At 31.5% G+C, this 20,014-nt stretch overlaps 3 protein-coding genes and 1 pseudogene across 3 annotated transcripts; 1 reads left to right on the top strand and 3 right to left on the bottom strand.

Annotated features, from left to right (window-relative positions):
• Nucleotides 1-577: 577 nt before the first annotated feature.
• LOC123899303 lies at nucleotides 578-1,400 on the bottom strand. Its single transcript, XM_045950408.1, has one exon. It carries the CDS (start codon nucleotides 1,318-1,320, stop codon nucleotides 994-996), a length of 327 nt encoding a protein of 108 aa, XP_045806364.1. The 5' UTR covers nucleotides 1,321-1,400; the 3' UTR covers nucleotides 578-993.
• Nucleotides 1,401-2,380: 980 nt separating this feature from the next.
• On the top strand, nucleotides 2,381-5,031 carry LOC123899302. The gene is made up of 2 exons (XM_045950407.1): nucleotides 2,381-2,699; nucleotides 4,281-5,031. The coding sequence occupies exons 1-2, from the start codon at nucleotides 2,584-2,586 to the stop codon at nucleotides 4,486-4,488; spliced, it is 324 nt and encodes a 107-aa protein (XP_045806363.1). The 5' UTR covers nucleotides 2,381-2,583; the 3' UTR covers nucleotides 4,489-5,031.
• Nucleotides 5,032-5,297: 266 nt separating this feature from the next.
• LOC123900006 lies at nucleotides 5,298-6,744 on the bottom strand (annotated as a pseudogene).
• A 3,336-nt stretch (nucleotides 6,745-10,080) lies between these two features.
• On the bottom strand, nucleotides 10,081-13,535 carry LOC123899300 (lysine histidine transporter-like 8). The gene is made up of 5 exons (XM_045950406.1): nucleotides 13,110-13,535; nucleotides 12,671-12,804; nucleotides 11,110-11,537; nucleotides 10,892-11,023; nucleotides 10,081-10,633 (listed from the first exon to the last, which is right to left on the bottom strand). The coding sequence occupies exons 1-5, from the start codon at nucleotides 13,460-13,462 to the stop codon at nucleotides 10,148-10,150; spliced, it is 1,533 nt and encodes a 510-aa protein (XP_045806362.1). The 5' UTR covers nucleotides 13,463-13,535; the 3' UTR covers nucleotides 10,081-10,147.
• Between the last annotated feature and the right edge of the window lie 6,479 nt (nucleotides 13,536-20,014).

Raw genomic sequence — 20,014 nt, 5'->3', positions numbered from 1 at the left:
TCTGTGGTGCCATGTGATCTTAGTGAGGAGGACTTCTGTGAGCCACATCATCGCATATCAGGAAAAAATGATGGGACACTAGCCGACAATAAAAAATTTAAGCACTCGAACCAAAATACAAGGTTATTCAAATCTTCATTGTCCTGACAAAAGTGAATTTGAGGGGAAGTGAGGCACTGTGTGTGTGAGAAAATTTGCTAATGGAAAACGGGGCATCTATCATGCCAAACAAATACACATTGGTAAAGGGCAAAGAGCAAACTAACCAAACCACGGGATGGATACTTAAATAAGTGTGGTTTTCATAGAACTATCCATTATTATTTCAAATTACCAACCCGAGTAAATTAAGTTTAAAGATATGAATGTGAATTAGGGATTCAAACTTCAAAAAAGAAAAACAGAAGCTCTACAGGGTTCAGACCAGGTTGCCATGGCAAAAAATATATTGGAAACCATTCAATTATTGCATAACAAAGAAACTTAGCGCAATTGAAGTGCAACCGTGCAATGGCTGGAAGCAACATCGATTTGACATCAGAATTCAAGCAAAATTAAGCAGCACCAACAAGGTCACTCAATATAAATGTAAGAATATTCAAACTTCTAAATGCAAAAACAAAAAGTCATGAATCTGCTAGGTCGATGACACCTACAAGGCTACAACCCTCCCTTATATTCTTCGTTAATTCCTTCTAACCGAGCATTACATACATTCAATACGAATTTTAAATTCCTATAAGTAACGCACGCTTGAAGTACAAAGATTTAACATCCTCAACAAGAAAATCACACTGTATTCCTAGCAATAGAACTTAACAATCATCCTCAAAGACTATTATTCATAACCCTAATTTTCAATATCAGTTACTAGAACAATTTAAGAGGTGCAAAATAACATCACACAAAATTGACGAGGGTTTACAATAATTTCTCGAAAGATTTAACAAACACGAAAACTAGTAAGATAGAAATAACTCACGGAAAGAACAATTACTGCTGTTCGTTGAAGAGACTACGAAGGCGAGAAGCGAAGAGTCCAGTAGAATCTTGAGAAGCTTCGTGAAGCAATGAACTCTTGATATTTTTTATACGATCGGTGAGTGAGTTGTGTTCTTCTCTCAGAGCATATGTATCTTCTTGAAGTCCATGGATTTTGTACTTTTGACCCAAAGATCTCATGCTTAGGAGAAGAATTCCAGTCATGGCGAAAAATTGAATGAAGCTGTCTTTTCGTTTCATTGCGTGTGCCAAGAAATTTAGCCTCTTCTTCGCATCGCCGGCACCGGCGGCGTTCGATCGTGTTGAGGATGAATCCATGGAGTTTTAACAACTGCGTAATGGTCACACACTCACACTGGTTGAGATTCAACGTCACAGCTCGAATAAAGCCTCGATTTATTTTCCCGGTAAGTGGGGTGTGAAAAAAACAAAGTGGTGGTACAAACAGTGATACACATATTATTTTTCTGTCCTACATTAGTAAAAAATAATCCCTACTAATTTTTTATGGTGAAAAAAAATTCTACAATTTTTTTTTTTTACTATTTTTAGAGTCCGTTTGAAATTATTTATTTTTGAACTTATACGAAATAGAATGAGATATTTTGTATTATTGTAAGTTTATCAAGGTATTTTATGAGAAAATAACTTATAAAAATATAGTTTTCATTAGTGAAAACTTATGAATTAACATAAAAGCTTATTTAATTGCATAAGTTATTTTGCGTAAACTCAAAAATAAACTATTCCAAACAAGATAAAAAAATCAGAGATAAACAGTGGAGCACTTGCTGGTTTAGGGGTTTCATTCCCCAAGAATCTGAGATTCTGAATCTCATAATACATTATTGTTTATATCAGCAAGGCCGGTAACCAAAAATTTCATCTTAAATGTGAATAAGTGAAATGTCTAGATTCAAAATCTGACTTCTATGTATGTTTATATCGACTGAACTAAACTCACGAAGTCAATAATACATTCATTTTTCTTTTCTTTTTTTGGTCAAGTAGCCTAGTTGCTATAAAATCCACTTTAAAGGTGACTAAGTGGAGTGTCCCGATTACGAATCTGAGCTTCTGCACATATAGTGCGATGTCCACTGCAGGAGGTCTAGTGAATAATCTAACCATCCATTTTCTACATAAAAAATTAAAATTGCAATGAAAATAAAATTAAAGGCTGGGATTTGACTGGAGAGTATAATGTACCGGAGATGATCATCTCCCTCTACCAACTGAGTTAAGTTCATAGATTCATTTTTCTATATAGGAGTATATAGGAGTACTCTCTATTTTTTTTTATATATAAACCCTCTTTTAGGGCTTAAGGGGTAGTGGTATGAGTGAGTCCTTATTTATCGGGCCAGGCTGGATCCATAAAAATTAAATTTGAAATTGGGCTTAAATATTAAGCAATTTTGATCGATTAGATGCTTCTTGATTGGTTCTTCTTTGTAACTAACAAAGAAAAATTAATTTCTGGTTCTGAAAAAGTCGCCATAGTCGACGTCGTCGTCATTCTAAGAGAGAGAAAAAATAAAAAAGAGTTTGATATAGAGAGAGAGAAGGTAGCAGCATACGATGATAACGCGATCGAATCTTGCGGAACAGCTGCGAGATTATCAGATTCGATCCAAACATGATTGGGCTTCTGTCTCCTTCTTCTCTTCTACTTCTTCCAATATCACCACTTCCAGGTATCATCAATATTTTTATTTACCCTCTCTTTTCATTATTCCAAATCAAACCACCATTTTTTTAATTTTCAATTTTGTTGTTTGTCTCTCGCAATAATTTCAATTTTTTATTTTAATTTTTAAGTTGCAATGTTTTGTTCTTCCTCTGGATTTTTCTTATGATGGTAATTGTCGTTATTATGATATGATTAAAAAGAATAAATTTGTAGGCAGCACGTGCTGGCTTGGTTGTTTGTATTTGGTTGGGGTGTTTGTTGTGTTGTGCTTAATCTTAAGATTGGGAAAGAGGTGTTTACCAAAATAAGCTAGGTTTTTGTTAGAACAACAAACAAACCCGATAATGACATTAAAGAAAACCGATAAATAAATGCACATAAGAACATGTCTATTGATCAGAGTTTAGTCAATTTTGTCTATGCCTCGAACCAATACCAACTTATCGGCGAATATAAGCTGTTCTCAAAAGTTTTCTTAACCAGGATTTAGAACAGTTAGCAAATACTTCCTCCATCCTTAATTATAAGCAGAAGTCTACTTTTCATATTCATTGAATAACCGATGAATCCGGTCTATAATTAAGGTTGGAGGGAGTATAGATGGGAAAATGGCACAATCTTTTTATGATCAATCATACATTGAATTGTTGGCCGTAGTCTTGATAGTGGAGGATGTGAAAATTGGCATCAGTTCTGAGATTCATTGGTCACAAAAGCAACATAAAGGTATAGTTACTAGTTACTTCGGGGGATTGTAATCTATAGACGAGAAGAGTGGAATGTTATCAAATTATTTTATCGCAAACTAATGTATATAGTCAGTGCTTTGTTAAAAGAAAATGTATATAGTCAGTGCTTTCTAGTGTTAAGTTCCACATTTTAACACAATAGTTTAGAATGAGAGGTATGCTAATCAGCAAAGCTAGCATTGAGTATTCAATCTGAATTTCTAAAATATTTCAGACTTCATACTAAATCTTTTTTATTCATTTGACGACATGTGTATCTGTTAATTATTGTTTTACTGGGCCTTTGAATCCTCGTATAATGATCAATCGGTACACTTTTTGTTGAACTCCAATAAAGTGTATTGCAAGCAAACACATAATAAAGTTTTACCTATTATATTAAAAAATTAGGGTAAGAAAGGAATGTTCACTGAATACTTTGGCTCCACCTGATTAAGCTCTTTCTTGCTGATGTTGGATGTTCTAACCAATTTTAGTTTTGACAATTGTGTTGTTTTTTGGTGACTATACAATTGGATAAACTTGAATGATGATATTTGATTACTTTTATTAGATGGAATGGAACTGGATAATGGTGTTTTCTTGGCTTAATGTGGTTATTTTTATCTATAGAATAATGAAAAAGAAAGACCAAATGTGTTATTCTCTTGGATTGATTACTTATTGTTGTAGTTGTTTATGACAATTGATTTTAGGCCCTATGTTTCTTATATAATACTTTTGGTGTGGTGTCTTTCTACAGTTAGATAGCCGGCTATCTGTTTATTGATGCTTTTTGGGTAACATGATATATGATGGATATTGATATTTTTTTGTTTACTCTTTGTATGTTTCAGGGTGGATGTGGTGGTCTTTGTAATATGGGAACTTGTTATTTTAGCTTTCTTGGTTTTTTCAGTTGTTTCTTTGTACTTTAAGCATATCCGGCTTGCTTTTATATTAGTCTGCGTCACAGTGCTATTGCTTTTATGCATGAAAATTACAAAGCAAGTAAGACTGGCGAGGAAAAAGAAACGAAGGATGCTTCTTCCGTTGTCAATGTAAAGTGGTATGAAGGGTTGATCTATGCCCAATTTCCTTTTCTCTCACCACCTTTTTTCCGGAATAGGGTCTTGGCCATTCAAGAGCATTTTCTATTGATCCAGCTCCTCATTCGTCATTGAGTTGTGTAACTTCTGATTCTGCCTATAGCAAGTCGACTAAAGAACATAAATGGTGTTTTTTCATCAAAACAAGCTTATCCAGTTGGTTCATGTTGATCCTTATTGAAGGTGGTGTAACTTAGTTGTGCTAGGATCCTGTCACATATATCTATTTTGAATTTCTTTTTGGCTGTCTATGTTTATGTATACGTAGTACAACTGATGCAAGTTACTATTAAGGTTTTGACCCCTTTGATAGTGTGGCGAACTTACATGCAAAAGTTCAAATACTATCAGGTGAATTATTGTGTAAAGACAATGTAGTTGCTGAGTAGTTATAGCTGTTGGATATTATGCAGAAGGTGCTTAATTTTTAGCACATTCCAAATATAAACTGTGTTCTATTTCCACAAATTTTACATGAAGTTGTCTTATGATTCATTAATGACATGAGCAATTAAAATAGAGTAGTTGTTGTGGTGACTATAAGTGCAGCATTTTACAGTATCAATTTCATCTGTAACGGTCAATGGATCACCGGTAACATCCCGTATGTGTGTGTGTGTGTTGCTTCACATGCTTGTCCGAGAAACCCTAGCAAATGCTGCCAAATGAACTTCTGAGGTAGTGATTTTTTTTTTTGGGTTACAATAGAAAGAAAAATAAAACTTACAGGGTAGTGATAGAGAATAGTATAATTTAATGTTACTACTATGGATTAAAGAAGCGTATCGGAATGCCTATAGCTACCATGCTCCAAATGGCTACTGTTACAACCAATACACTTAGAATCATCCCAACTGCTCCAAGCGTCCAGTTTAGGTACCAAGTTGTGCTATGCTTTTTTGGTTTCTTAATCACTATCCACATGAAACAGGGATAAGCTAAGGTTATTGGCAGAGCAACACCTCCAATGAGACCTGCTAAACTTGGCAAGAATGGTCATGCTACAGAAATAAAAAATGCCAGGCAGCCGAAGAGACCTCGGAAAGCTATTCGCAGCCACCTCGGGCAAGGTTTGTTCCATTTGCTGGTGTATCTGAATTCTAGATTGTCAAATACAGGCATTGCATAAATTTGGAAGGAACTGAGGCTGTTGATCACAACCAGCTTGTTAAAGCGATGATAAACTTTGATGTATCATGTTCATGGTATTTCTGCAAAGCACTTAACATTCCTCCATTGGAAGGTATCTGTCATCAAATTGCACCAAAGTATTAATTAGATTCTATGGTCCCTTGTTAAGCTAACTTTTGAAAGGGACCAGCTTTTCCACCTCAAGTTTCTAAAAAATTTACACATGATTTGGACATGACAAAACAGTTATTTTGTCTGAAAATAAACATTTAGATGACTCAAAATCTTTTCTTTTTCTTTCCAATGTGTACATCTGAAATCTGGTATTAGGGGTGAAAAAAGTCCCTTCCCAGTTGAAAAAGCACTTACACTACACTTGCTAAATTTCCATAGGCCCAATATCCTCCAATGGCTAGGGGAAACAAACAAAAGGCAATGACTAGATAAGCAAACATAACCCCTTTCCACATTGCCAATCGTGATGGATTCTTAGAATCTGAACTTATAGTTCCCTGCCACGGAACAAATACTTATAATTGTCAAAGAAAAATCAAAATGTTTGACAATCTACATGACCATATTTTTTCTACAAAAATACCTGTATTTCTAGTACAAGATTGTGGCCTCTAAAAGCAAAGGCAATAATGCCAAGTGCATTCAAAACACTAAAAATCCTTGTAGCTTGTGATTGTCTCCTTGGTGGTTCACAGGACACATTAGGTAACCTACCCTGGTATACAGACACAATCCATATCATAGTACAATAACTAACAGCTGTGATAGCTCTTACCAGAGAAACCCCTGCAATTGAATTAAGGTTTGGAAGCTGAGCAAGCAAAATGGCAGCCACAGTAAATACCAAATACCACTCTATGGTTTTGAGTTTATATAAACTGCATGAATCTCCACACATAATCTGAAAGAAAATCTTCATTGTGCCACCTCCAATCATAATCAGTGTCACACATGTTCCAGCAGATAAATACTGGATAGGGAAGAGTGCCAGTATTTTTCTTAGCTTGTCACCTGCAATTTCATTTGTCTTTTGACTTGTCAATATACTCAGATGATAACATAACATGCATGGATTCAATTTTCTCTTTGGTTTTCCTAGTTGATATTGATTTAGCATATAATGATCATTAACTAGGGAATTTCAAATTAAATTTTCTTCTACTTTTCTCTGTTCATGTTATCAAAATTATGGTCCAACCTGGCAACCTTGTACAACACATTACACATATAAATAAAATATAATGGACTTACACTTTAGAAAGGTAAGTTGAAAAATAAAGTTTATCAAATCAATGTCAAGCACAAATGCTAGATTAGAGGGAGACAAGTGCAGACCTGGTTACTGTCAAGAAAAGGTGCTAACATATTGTTTTGTTCTATAAACCTATCATTTTAAAGTTGATTTTTTTTTATCTAACATCTTGATGTAATATATTTTTTTTATGCAAATGATGATGTAATATTTTTATGCAAAGTAGATTGTATGAATAGGACATACGATTCTCAAATGACACCTAAAAAAGAACAGAGGGAGTATACGATATTTTTGGAGAATTTTTGGTATCTTAAAATTTTGTTGATTACTGATACCATATTGTCAAGATTCTTGATTCGACGCTCATTATTCTTTGCCCCCACCTTCAAGATTCTTGATTCGACGCTATTTTTAGCGATCAATTTATGCTTTCACATTATGGTCTCGAATGCGGTTAGCAAAGTTTAATATTCTACTTTCATCGCGTTCTTTGACAGCTTCCATAAAGTACACTTTGCGCGCTGCCGAAATATTCATATTACCTTCCAAAACCTTAAAACTTCCAAGTAGCACCAAGCGTTTTTTCTTGTCATCCTGTTTATCTTGGTCCTGTTTATCTCAGTGTTGTTAAATATCTTGGTCCTGTTTATTTGTTAGTTGTTTAAATTTTAGATTTTACCAGCTCTATGTTAATTAAGTTTGTCCCTCCGTAACGCTGGAGTTGCATCATAAACATGAGATTTGAACAAATCATACACAATTGAGGTTTACTTCTCTTATATTAAATATGACTATTAGGATCATACATGTCAATCATCAACAAGAACACATGCTACATGATGATACTACCAATGTCTTTTTCAGAAAAATTCATTCTCCCTCATTCTTCATATATTAAATATGAATTTTAGAATCATGTATGTCATGTGACAATGAATATATATATATATATATATATATATATATATATAATACAAAATGCTAATAAATTTTAACCTGTGTTACATTTATAATTATTTATAAAATAAATGAATTTTAAAATAAATAAATTTTAAATAATCACATAGAACTTTTCATTATATTTTGAAAAAAAACTATAAATTCCACTAGTTATAACTTTAAACAAGTAACACCATCAACTTTAATTATTTTCTTGGTCTCTCATTTTTCTTCATATATACTTTTGTATTTTATTTTCTTTCATTTCCTTTTTTCGAACAAAACACCCTTTCACTTTAGACAAAAACACCATTTTTTACTATTTTAATATAGTTTCAAGCCAAGGGTAGTTTAGTAAAACTGATTTGATGTTTTAACATGAAGGGCTAAGTTAGCAAGATGCATCTTTTCAAAGTTGAGTAACATGTTTTCTTAAGTTGTCATTTTTTGATTTCCTATGTTGTTTATTTAGATTGCATATATTATAATTAAGTGGGTGTAAATTAGCAAATGAGTGCACCAACATTTAATAAAATTTACCTAACTAACCCTCAGTTTTCTAGTGTAAAATAACTAAATGTCAATATTTTTTTGTCCAAAATGAAAAGGTGCACCTTGCTAACTTAGACCTTCATGTTTTTAGGTGAGTCTAAGTTAGCAAACCTCGTATATATATAAACCAAAAAATATATTTGTATTATTTTTCATTATTTTATCTTCACCTTCACTATTTCACTAGTTAGAGTTAGAACTACCGATTATCAGTTGTTTTGAAGTTTGAACTACTTAGCTTTTGAACTTTAAGTTGTTTATAATATGTTTTTTGCTTTATTAGTCGTTTGAATTTGAGATTTTCAGATTAATGTCAGTCCTCTTTATTAGTCGATATGGAAATTTATCATCGTCTGGTTCATCTTCGTCCTCTTTTAATTCTAGAAGTTTATCATCGTCCTGTTCATCTTCGTCCTGCTTATCTTTGTCCTTGTATAATTCTAGAAATTTTTTTGCCACTTCAAGTCTATCATTTAAGTTTGACTTTGCATCCAAAATCAAAACTTCGAAGCCTGCTTTCTTAAGAGGTTTCTCCATCCACCTCGGCAGTTTAGAAAACTTGGACACTATTACCGATTTCAGTACTGAAGAACTCTTAAGAAGTTGAAACAACCTCTTGACTTTTACTGATTTAGGATCAATGAGAGTTGCAAAAATTGTATTCATACCTATATCTTCATTACAATTGGGACACTGTTTATCAGAAATACGCTTATTCGAAATAATTGATTCCATCCATTGAATCATGCAATCCTCACAAAATACATGCTTGCGGATTGTGATTACATGTATCATTTTTGGAAATGATTGAGAAATCAAACACTTCTGTTAAATGTTTTTGTTAAATGTTAGTTTTTGTTTGTTTTCGTAAATAGTAAATATTTAAAATGACAGTTACCTCTAATATCTCCGGTTTTAAATATAAGAAAAATCTATTACTAATATATTAAAATCGATTACTACCAAATTTACTAATTTATCCATAGTAAGATTAACCACATTCCATGTTTTGTATCCTTCATTGTAATTTTACAAACAAAAAATAGAAATAATAAGATAAATACAAAAATAAAATAAGAAAGAATAAGATGAATACAAAAAAGATCTTATATGAATCCATACATAAAAATAGCGAGAAATAAAAAATAAAAAATATATAATAAAGTTTTTTTCGAATAAAAAAATAGATAACAAAGTTTTTTTTTGACAAATAATATAATAAAGTTTTTTGACAAATAAAGATAATTCATATAAAAAACATAATAAAGCTAATCATTATAAAAAAATATATTATAAAGTTAATTACTATCAAATTACTAAATTATCATAAACATTCCTAATAAAATTTCTAATTTAATTATCGTAATCGACTTTTTGTTCCACTAAAAATGTAAAATCTTATCCTATTTAAATTTTCGTCAATTTTAGCAACAATAAGTTAATAAATTTAATTAATTATTATCAAATTTACTGAATTACTCTAAATATTTTTAATCAAATTACCCTAAATATTTTTAATCAAAATTTCTAATTAAATGGTCTTAAATTGTTACGGGACAAGTGTTTACCATGATACATAATTTTTTTACAAATACTTTAACAATATTTTATTCTTAATTCAAAAAAAAAAACTTCTGAGGTAGTGATTTTTTTTTGGTTACAATTGAAAGAAAAATAAAACTTACAGGGTACTGATAGAGAATAGTATAATTTAATGTTACTACTATGGATTGAAGAAGTGGATCGGGATGCCTATAGCTACCATGCTCCAAATGGCTCCCGTTACAACTAGTACACTTAGAATCATCCCAACTGCTCCGAGCGTCCAGTTTAGGTACCAAGTTGTGCTACACTTTTTTGGTTTCTTAATCACTATCCACATGAAACAGGGATAAGCTAAGGTTATTGGCAGAGCGATACCTCCAATGAGGCCTGCTAAGCTTGGCAAGAATGGTAAAGCTACAGAAATGAAAAACGCCAGGCAGCCGAAGAGACCTCTGAAGGCTATTCGCAGCCACCTCGGGCAAGGTTTGTTCCATTTGCTGGTGTATCTGAATTCTAGATTGTCAAATACAGGCATTGCATAAATTTGGAAGGAACTGAGGCTGTTGATCACAACCAGCAAGCTTGTCAAAGCGATGATAAACTTTGATGTATCATGTTCATGGTATTTCTGTAAAGCACTTAGCATTCCTCCATTGGAAGGTATCTGTCATCAAATAGCACCAAAGTTATTGATTAGATTCTATGGTCCCTTGCTAAGCTAATTTTTGAAAGGGGTCAGCTTTTCCACCTCAAGTTTCTGAAAAATTACACATGATTTCAGAAGTACACATTTGGACATGAGAAAACTGTTATTTTGTCTGAAAATAAACATTTAGATGACTCAAAATGTTTTCTTTTTCTTTCCAATGTGTACATCTGAAATATGATATTAGGGGTGAAAAAGCACTTACACTACACTTACTAAATTTCCATAGGCCCAATATCCTCCAATGGCTAGGGGAAACAAACAAAAGGCAATGACTAGATAAGCAAACATAACCCCTTTCCACATTGCCAATCGTGATGGATTCTTAGAATCTGAACTAATAGTTCCCTGCCACATCACAGATGCTTATAATTGTTAAAGAAAAATCAAAATGTTTGACAATCTACATGACCATGTTTTTTCTACAAAAATACCTGTATTTCTAGTACAAGATTGTGACCTCTAAAAGCAAAGGCAATAATGCCAAGTGCATTCAAAACACTAAAAATCCTTGTAGCCTGTGATTGTCCCCTTGGTGGTTCATAGGACACATTAGGTAACCTACCCTGGTATACAGACACAATCCATATCATAGTACAGTAACTAACAGCTGTGATAGCTCCTATCAGAGAAACCCCTGCAATTGAATTAAGGTTTGGAAGCTGAGCAAGCAAAATGGCAGCCACAGTAAATACCAAATACCACTCTATGGTTTTGAGTTTATATAAACTGCATGAATCTCCACACATAATGTGAAAGAAAATCTTCATTGTGCCACCTCCAATCATAATCAGTGTCACACATGTTCCAGCAGATAAATACTGGATAGGGAAGAGTGCCAGTATTTTTCCTAGCTTTTCTCCTGCAATTTCATTTATCTTTTGACTTGTCAATATACTCAGATGATAACATGCATGGATTCAATTTTGTCTTTGGTTTGATTGAGCAAATAATGATCACTATAACTAGGGAATTTCAAATTAAATTTTCTTCTACTTTTCTCTGTTCATGTTATCAAAATTATGGTCCAACCTTGTACAACACATATAACTAAAATATAGTGGACATACACTTTAGAAAGGTAAGTTGAAAATAAAGTTTATCAAAGTCAAGCACAAATGCTAGATTAGAGGGAGACAAGTGCAGACATAGTTACTGTCAAAAAAAGGTGATAACATTTAGTGAAAAAAAGAATTAAAAAAATGTGCTAACATATTGTTTTTCTACTATAAACCTATCATTTTAAAGTTTATTAATCTTTTTATCTAACACCTTGATGTAATGTATTTTTTTATGCAAATCATGATGTAATATATATGATTTAATTTGTGGATACTTCTGTATAATATTTCTTTACACATATTCAATCAAATTATACAATATATTTAATTGGATGTGCAATTATATGATATTTTTGGAAAATTTTTTGGTATCTTAAAAATTTTGTTGGTTACTGATACCATGTTGTCAAAATTATTTTAAATTTACTTAAAAATAATTGAATACTAAAAATGATGCTTTATTAAATAATTGAATGTTGGATATTCCAGACTCCTGTTAATTTATTCTTTTGGTGTTAACCCTCTGATTTTTCAGGAGAATACGAGGTAAGTAAAGTTTGACCAATAATTGTTGAATTAGGAATCAAATATGAGTTCTTCCAAACGATTCGTTTTAGGGGACTCTCCTTAACCACTTGAGCCCAATATTTTTGTTTGTATATTCTATTCTAAAAATGAATATATCAGCATGGTAATAATTTTGAAGAACTGAAGTTTTATTAGAACAAAAATAAAAAAGAAGTTTATTATGTACAAATTGTAATTTTATTTATGAAGTTACCTGCACTTGTTAAGAAGAGAGACTCTGCATGAGAATGTTCTGATGTGTATAATAATAAATAAAATTTATATATTTATTCTTGCCCTGCTGATAATTTTATTTCTATTTTTCAAATTTTCTGTCATAATACACACAAAAATTAACAGAACTTACCAAATGCTGCCATAGCAAGTTTGAGGTATCTGCTATGACGAACACCTGAGTCCGATTCGTGAAGCTGAATGAGTAACCATAATGTGTATAGCTGCCATATGAAAGCCACACACAGACATATTATTCCCAAACTCCTGCATCAATGTTTTTTCTTATGAAATTATCATCTCTGAAATACAATAATCGACAAATAGTTTTTTTATCTATAAAATATATCGCTAAATTATTTAATTCATCTAATGTACCAGTATATTGAAATTTTTCATATTTACCGTAGAAGCTCCCATTTGTTAGAATCTTAATGATAAAGTTTCGTCCAAAAATTCAAATATAATTATCGCTATGATAAAGGTTGGTCGATCATAATGTTCATTTGAGAAAATCGAACAAGCATGCCCGTATGCACACTAGTATTTATTAATTCAATAGTAAAACTCACCAGCCAAGAATGGTAAAGGCCAAGGGAAGAACAAGTGCTTGAAATCCAATTCCTGAACAAAGCAAATGAAAAGCAGCATAGTAAGCGTTTCCTTTCCTACAAGCAGTGATTGGAAGCCAATCATCTTGTGGATCAAACTTGGTGAAGTGACCAACTTCTTCAAAGATGTTTTCAATGGCTTTCTTCATTGGACTAGCTAAAGGAGTGTTCATAAAACGAGAACCAAAAGGACTTTTGGGAAAGCTCATTGAATTATTAGGAGAATGTATTTGATGATTAAGTTGAAGTGGTGAAGTTGAAATGGTTGGAGAACTCTGTTTTTTCACTATTTCCATTTCCACCACTTCCTCCATTATGCTAAATTAATGAAGTTTTGGCTTTGTGTCTCACTCTTCTTTTGAAGTTTAATGTTAGGAATTAGCATGCTTGGCTATATATAAGATAAAAAGAGTGAGTGTGATCATATGGCATGTGCCTTTCTATTCCATTAATTCATCTAATCTTAATTAATCTCTTAATTAATCATGGGGATTATATTATTCTTGGTTGTTGTTGCTTGGAGTATAGTGTATCTTTTGACCATCCTCCACTTGGATTGGACTGGCTGCTGACTAGCATAGTCTTTTTTCTTTGAGACATAGTCTTAAGAAAAATTTAAGTTGAGCATACATGATAATTGGGGTTTTATCCGACGACTAATGAAAATAAGTTGAGCATACTGGCTGCTGACTAGTAAACCTAGTGACAACTATTGAACATAACAATTACATAGTCTTTTTTCTTTGACACATAGTCTTAAGAAAAACTTAAGTTGAGCATACATATAATTGGGATTTTATCCAACAATCAATAAAAACAAGTCACATAAGTAGATTTGCACACGACCTATATAAGTTAAGTATATATTGTTCGTGGGGTACCACATGCAAATTTACTTATGTGGTTTATTTTCATTGGTTGTTAGATAAATACCTTTAATTCTTCGGATGATAATTTAGAGAAAAAAAAACTAAATGTAATTCACAAATTGGATGTATGTTATATTTTTTTTGAAACGTAAACTGTTAGTTTGTTGGTTTTTTATGCTAAGGAAGGTAATTACGAAACTATTGACTTCATTATCATTCTTCTCTCTTTAACTACTACCAAATTTTCTTAATATCTTCAAACGCATTAATCGACACATATATGGCTCTTATACATGTATTTTGATGCTCATAGTTTTAACCTTGCAGTTATTTTCTTTAATATGTTGTTTTGGGATGGTCCAACACATTTGTTGTAATTCCCTTGGGTTTCTCTGTTGAATTTATCTTACCTTAAAAAAACTAAGAAATTGACAAGTGTTTAGTTAACCAACAAACTAAACAGGTGTATATGAATCATAAAAAAAAGGTGTATATGAATTTGATAAAATAAAAAAAGGTGTATGAATGAATACTGTATGAGAATCTATTATCTTTCGACTTTAAGTGTAAAATAAATAAGAATAATTTTGTCTTATAGTTACGATTTTCCACATATACATTCACACAATTATTTGTACAAAAAAAAATTCATAGTTCACACCTTCACGGCAGCCGTTGTTATAATGTTGATGGTTTATGAGCGAATTCATAATTTGGGTCTAATTATTAAATAGTATAAGTGATTTAAATTTTAAAAAAACATTAAATTTTTTATTTAATATTAAAATACTCATATAAAATAATTCCTACTAACATTTTTTAGATAATTCTAATCATTGACTCCATCGTTTGCTAAAAAAACCCTATGACTTTTATATAGTGAACAATTTATAACAAAAACGATATTTTTATCCACATGTTTAGAGTAAACCAACCATTTTCTTTCAAAAGTTTATCCATTACTAATTTACTACGTTCTAAAAAAATAAAAAATGAAAAATGTCTAGAAATATTATCCTTGGGAGAATGTGAGATTCAAGTCTTTATAAACTCATTTTCAATTAAAATATTGTTGGATTTAGCATCAAGAATATCCCAATTTATAGGATAATAGACACCCTTAATTTTTAGTGACCTAGGATGGTCGTCCTCTTCACCCTACTCGTATACGGTCCTGCTTCACAGTATTATACTATTATTAATGTTAGTTTTTTTTTTTTTGCCCACATGTTTTTATTTATACATAAACAACAATTCGTTTTTTCTATTAAATAATTGACTTACTTTTAAAAGAAAGATTAACAATAAATAATATATCCAATGTATATCTATAATATAAAGTAGATACATTTATTATTCAATTACCAAGAAATTGTTGCTTGTATATAAAAACCCTATTTTATGAGTCTATGGACCAGTCACCGGAGAGTATCATATATATATATATATATATATATATATATATATATATATATATATATATATATATATATATATATATATATATATATATATGACGGCAGCAAAATAAGATTATTTACGTAATTTTTATCATTAGACGTGTTCCTAGATGTTTCTCCCCCTCAATCTCTGTCTCATGTTTTGTTTGATATATAAAACCTTCTTTTTGGGTCATTTGCTTTCTGTACATGAAACAGTAACACGTGGAATTTGGTTTTTATTGTCTCTTAATAATCAACGAAGGCTCGAGGAAGTCACACACACAAAAAAAAATTTAGGGCCTTGAACTTTTAAGGCAAGCGCACAAATAATTTTCAATGTCCTTAATCCCTTTTGAAACCTAATTGGGTCTTTTAGTCGTATGCATGGCTAGTAAGTGGTAGCATCTTTTAGGAAAGTTACTTTGGAGTATTCTTTACTTTTCTTGACAAAACTTTTCTTCAATGTGTATCTTTTGTTTCATACTTGTCTTTTATTAAAAATAAATAAAAAATCACATTTGTAGTAAGTGATTAGTTTTGTCGATGATAATTTCCATTAAAAATTTGATTAACTTTTATTGAGACTACCTCATATCTCAATCACAATTTTTCACACACAAGATATGAAATAAAGGTATTAATTTGTTGTGGCAAGTCTGAATTAAGTCTCATATTAGTTAGAAAAGTGGAGGTTAAACACTTTATAAGTAAGATGACTCATAAACATAACACCTTAAAGTTTTGGGTAAAAGTGTGGTGTCCAGCTTACTTGTAGAAGTGAGTTGTTCTTAAAATTCAATGTGGATGATCCCCCGACTTTCCCATCGTGATCCAACAGTGATATCAGAGTCAATGATTCGACCGACTTATTGTATCGAAAATTTTCCTGACAAAAGTGATTAGGGCGTCAAGCGGCGGATCCCGTTAAGCACAACAACAACAGTACAAGTATAGTTGTTCACCTATTCTTAAATCTAGTGCGGATGATTCTCTGACCACCTCCTCGTGACACAACATAATTAAGGGGTTTGATTTCAATTCGCTTAAACTAACTTAATGTTGGATGTTTATTACTTGTCTTTGTCTCGGTATAAAATTTTCAATAAAAAAATGTCATATTGTATGGTTACCATTATTTTTTTATCATATGAAACTTTATGTAGGTTTGACTGATGGATTATTTATTCAAATTGCAATATATATTTTATCATACTTTTTTTTTTTGGTTACGAGGGGTTTAAGGGATTATATTGAATTTAAACTAATCATACAAAGTTGGACACTACATATTTATTTAAAACCTTAAAATAGTATATGGAGGACCATGGTTCGATCCCCGCAACTATATTTGAGAGGGGACTGGAACCACTTGATGCCAAAATTCACCCCGAACTCTAGACTACTAGGGCCCACTTCCCCTAGATATCAGAAGGTGAAAACAAAAGAAAACCTTAAAATATTAAATATGAACAATTATATTTTATTTGGGCACTTATATATAAAATTAAATATTTGAACTATTGGAGAAATTTTTAGACCTCATCTAAGCATTAATTATTAGGCACAATCAATGACATAATTAGAACTCATTGATATATTAAATAATTACAAATAATTATATCTTTATAAATAAGTAAAGAAAAAAATGAGTTATAAAAAAAAATGTTTTGTGCACTTTAATTTTTTTCTTTCTAATTGCTCTTTTTTTTCCAGCTAAGCTCTCTCTTTTGTTTTTAATTTTTATGTTTCAATTATTTTTATGTGAACACATCGATGATTAATACATTGTTAAATATTTGTTAAGTATAATTTCTTATCATATTTTGATACCATAACTTATATTTACATAATTTATATTTCAAACAATTTTGTGTATGAAATTGCAGTTCCCAATAATACGAGTTCGGTACCAAAGAATATACTCTAGTAGTCCAAAGTTCGGGGCGAGTTCTGACATCAAGTGGTTCCAGTCCCCACACAAATGTAGTTGTGGGGGATCGAACCGTGATCCTCCCTACCAAGTTCAGCGTCAATCACCACTGAACCAACTAACATTTGGTACCTTATCTTTATTCATTATTATTTTTGTACTTTTTGAAAACTTAGGGATTGTGCAAAACTCCAAACTATTAAGAATTTGTTGGATAAAAAAATAGTGAATAGTTGATAAACAAACTTATATAGTATAAATTATAAGGTAGCTTAAAATCGATAAGCTAGATAATTAAATTTGTATTATTTAGTAAATTAATTGTTGAATTATCTTATTAATATAAAGTGCTATAAAAATATTTAATTATTTTCAAGTAAGATAACAAAAATAAAATGAGAGAAAAATAATAAAATATAAACTAATTGAATTAGCTTATTAATATTAATACAAGATTTCAATTAGTAAAAAAATAAAAAGAAAGCTTAGTATATGTAAAAAAAAAAGAGCGTGGAAATAAATTATAAAGTGCACATGTATGTTTAATTACTACACTATTAATTACTTATAATTTTTTAATATATTAATGAGTTGTAATTATATAACTGGTTGTGCATAATCATTAATGCTTAGGTGAAGACTCACCTAAGAATTTCTCTGAACTATGTCCAATGGAGAAAACCCAAGCACAACCTAATAGGGGACTAAACTCCGTGATTCAAGGGATACTCGGTGGAGAAGTCGGAAGGAGGAACTTCTAGAAGAAGGGAAATTCATAATGAGGAGGAGGATAGGAACTTCTATAAGAAGGAAAGTTCAAAGGGAAAATCGAGAGTTTGAAATAACGGCTATCCGAGTACATGGAGAACTTATGTGTTAGATACGATGGGAAAGTTGAGAGGAGGGGAAACTTTTATAAGAAGGAAATTTCATATCCATTCTTGTGGCAAAAAAAATTACAAACATTTAAACACTTATGGGCTCCGATCTTAGCAAATCGCTACAAATGTCGTCTTTCTTATTTTAGTATGAACAAAATATATGAATCTTCACATTTATATATTATTCAACATCTACTTTTTCATTCAATATGATAATTTTACTCACATTTAACATACTAATAAATTGTTGGATAAACAAAAAATTTCAAAAGTCAAACCTCATTTTCTTGCGACTATGATTTTTGCCTCAAAATGTTGCAACAAGTAAATATGTTGTGCAATAAACGCATTTCTGTGCCAAACATATGCACGTGTTACATATATCATTCTTTTCATGCAACCTTTTCTTATGCATCACAATGCGCCTTCTATGACATACTCCCTCCGTCCCAAATTATAAGGGAAAATAAAAAAATCACACTTATTAAGAAAAAGTAAAACATGAGAATTTGAAGTATGTTTTTGTGGGTTTTCCTTGGAATAAGTTGCATAGGAAGATGTAAAAACAATTTTTATTGGTTGTTGTTTATTGAGAAAATGAGAGAGAGAAGAAATTAAATGCAATTTGCATTTAATTTTATGAAAATAAGGAAAAAAACATTCTTGAAAATGATTTTTCTCTTATAATTTGGGACAAAAAAAAAGAGCTTTTTTCCCTTATAATTTGGGACGGAGGGAGTAGCTCGTTTTGCTTGTGAAGAGTCAAACAATCATTTAGACTTATTAGTCACTTTGAAGTCATGTGGCCCATGAGCTCAATTGGTTAGAGGGTTGTGTTAATTACGTGAATGTCGCAGGTTTCAGACCTGCATGAGCCATTCTAATTTTTATTTTGACGCTTTGCCACACTTTACTCTTGCAATATGGATGAGAATTACATGACTTTGAAGCAGAAAGGGGTTCTTTATCACTCAAAACTTGTCTTTTGTCAAGTTCTCATCATACCGTCGACCATACTTCCGCTCCGCCGCTTTAACCCTCAACTTGCCATGGACCATATGTAGATGAAGGAGAAGCAAGAAATTTACTTGAAGATGTGAACTCAAATAATTTAATATGGATAAAAAAGGATATTAGGGTTAAAGAGACTCCGTTAATGGTGGTTATACAACCTACGGGAGGAGTCATCCTTCTATAATTTAGGAGAGAAAATTTGGTCTTTAGACTCTCCAAATCGCTTCAACTGCCCCTTAAAATCATGTTTTTACCCTTAAATTAAACTCAGTTTAAAAATTACGTTTCAAACTTAATGTTAGTTCGAAATATAGCTTCCGAATCCAATTTTATAAAGGAAGAATTCGGAATTTATTTTCGAACTACAACACCAATCCGATTTAATATTTGAGTACTTTATTCAATAAATCATGAATCAAATGCAATAAGAAAACCATTACAGTGTCCCATGAGCTTAACCCAGTTGGTAGGGACTTTGCATTATATATGGAGGGATCGGGTTCGAACTCCGGTCATTCAACTTATCCACTTTATGAGTGGAATTTGTTGCCACTAGACTTCTTAATAAAAAAAATATCATTACAGCTTGACATTATAATAGAGAAATTAATGAATTGGGAGTTGATACAATGATTTTGAAGTTTTTGGAAACGTAGAAAATTGACGGTTCTCGTGAATTTTCTCGCCTATGATGTACTCTAACCAAATTTTGGTTATGATGAATTTTTGA

This window comes from Trifolium pratense, linkage group LG7 (assembly GCF_020283565.1).
Source record: "Trifolium pratense cultivar HEN17-A07 linkage group LG7, ARS_RC_1.1, whole genome shotgun sequence".
Taxonomy (NCBI): Eukaryota; Viridiplantae; Streptophyta; class Magnoliopsida; order Fabales; family Fabaceae; genus Trifolium; species Trifolium pratense.
This window is presented reverse-complemented; position numbering and strand designations above follow the sequence as displayed.

Coding starts and splice junctions, on each gene's coding strand:
- LOC123899303 (XM_045950408.1), bottom strand. CDS start 1,320: ATGGATTCATCCTCAACACGATCGAACGCCGCCGGTGCCGGCGATGCG.
- LOC123899302 (XM_045950407.1), top strand. CDS start 2,584: ATGATAACGCGATCGAATCTTGCGGAACAGCTGCGAGATTATCAGATT. Junction 2,700..4,280: donor TCCAATATCACCACTTCCAG/GTATCATCAATA, acceptor TGTATGTTTCAG/GGTGGATGTGGTGGTCTTTG.
- LOC123899300 (XM_045950406.1), bottom strand. CDS start 13,462: ATGGAGGAAGTGGTGGAAATGGAAATAGTGAAAAAACAGAGTTCTCCA. Junction 12,805..13,109: donor GCCTTTACCATTCTTGGCTG/GTGAGTTTTACT, acceptor ACATTGATGCAG/GAGTTTGGGAATAATATGTC. Junction 10,634..10,891: donor ATTGGGCCTATGGAAATTTA/GTAAGTGTAGTG, acceptor ATTTGATGACAG/ATACCTTCCAATGGAGGAAT.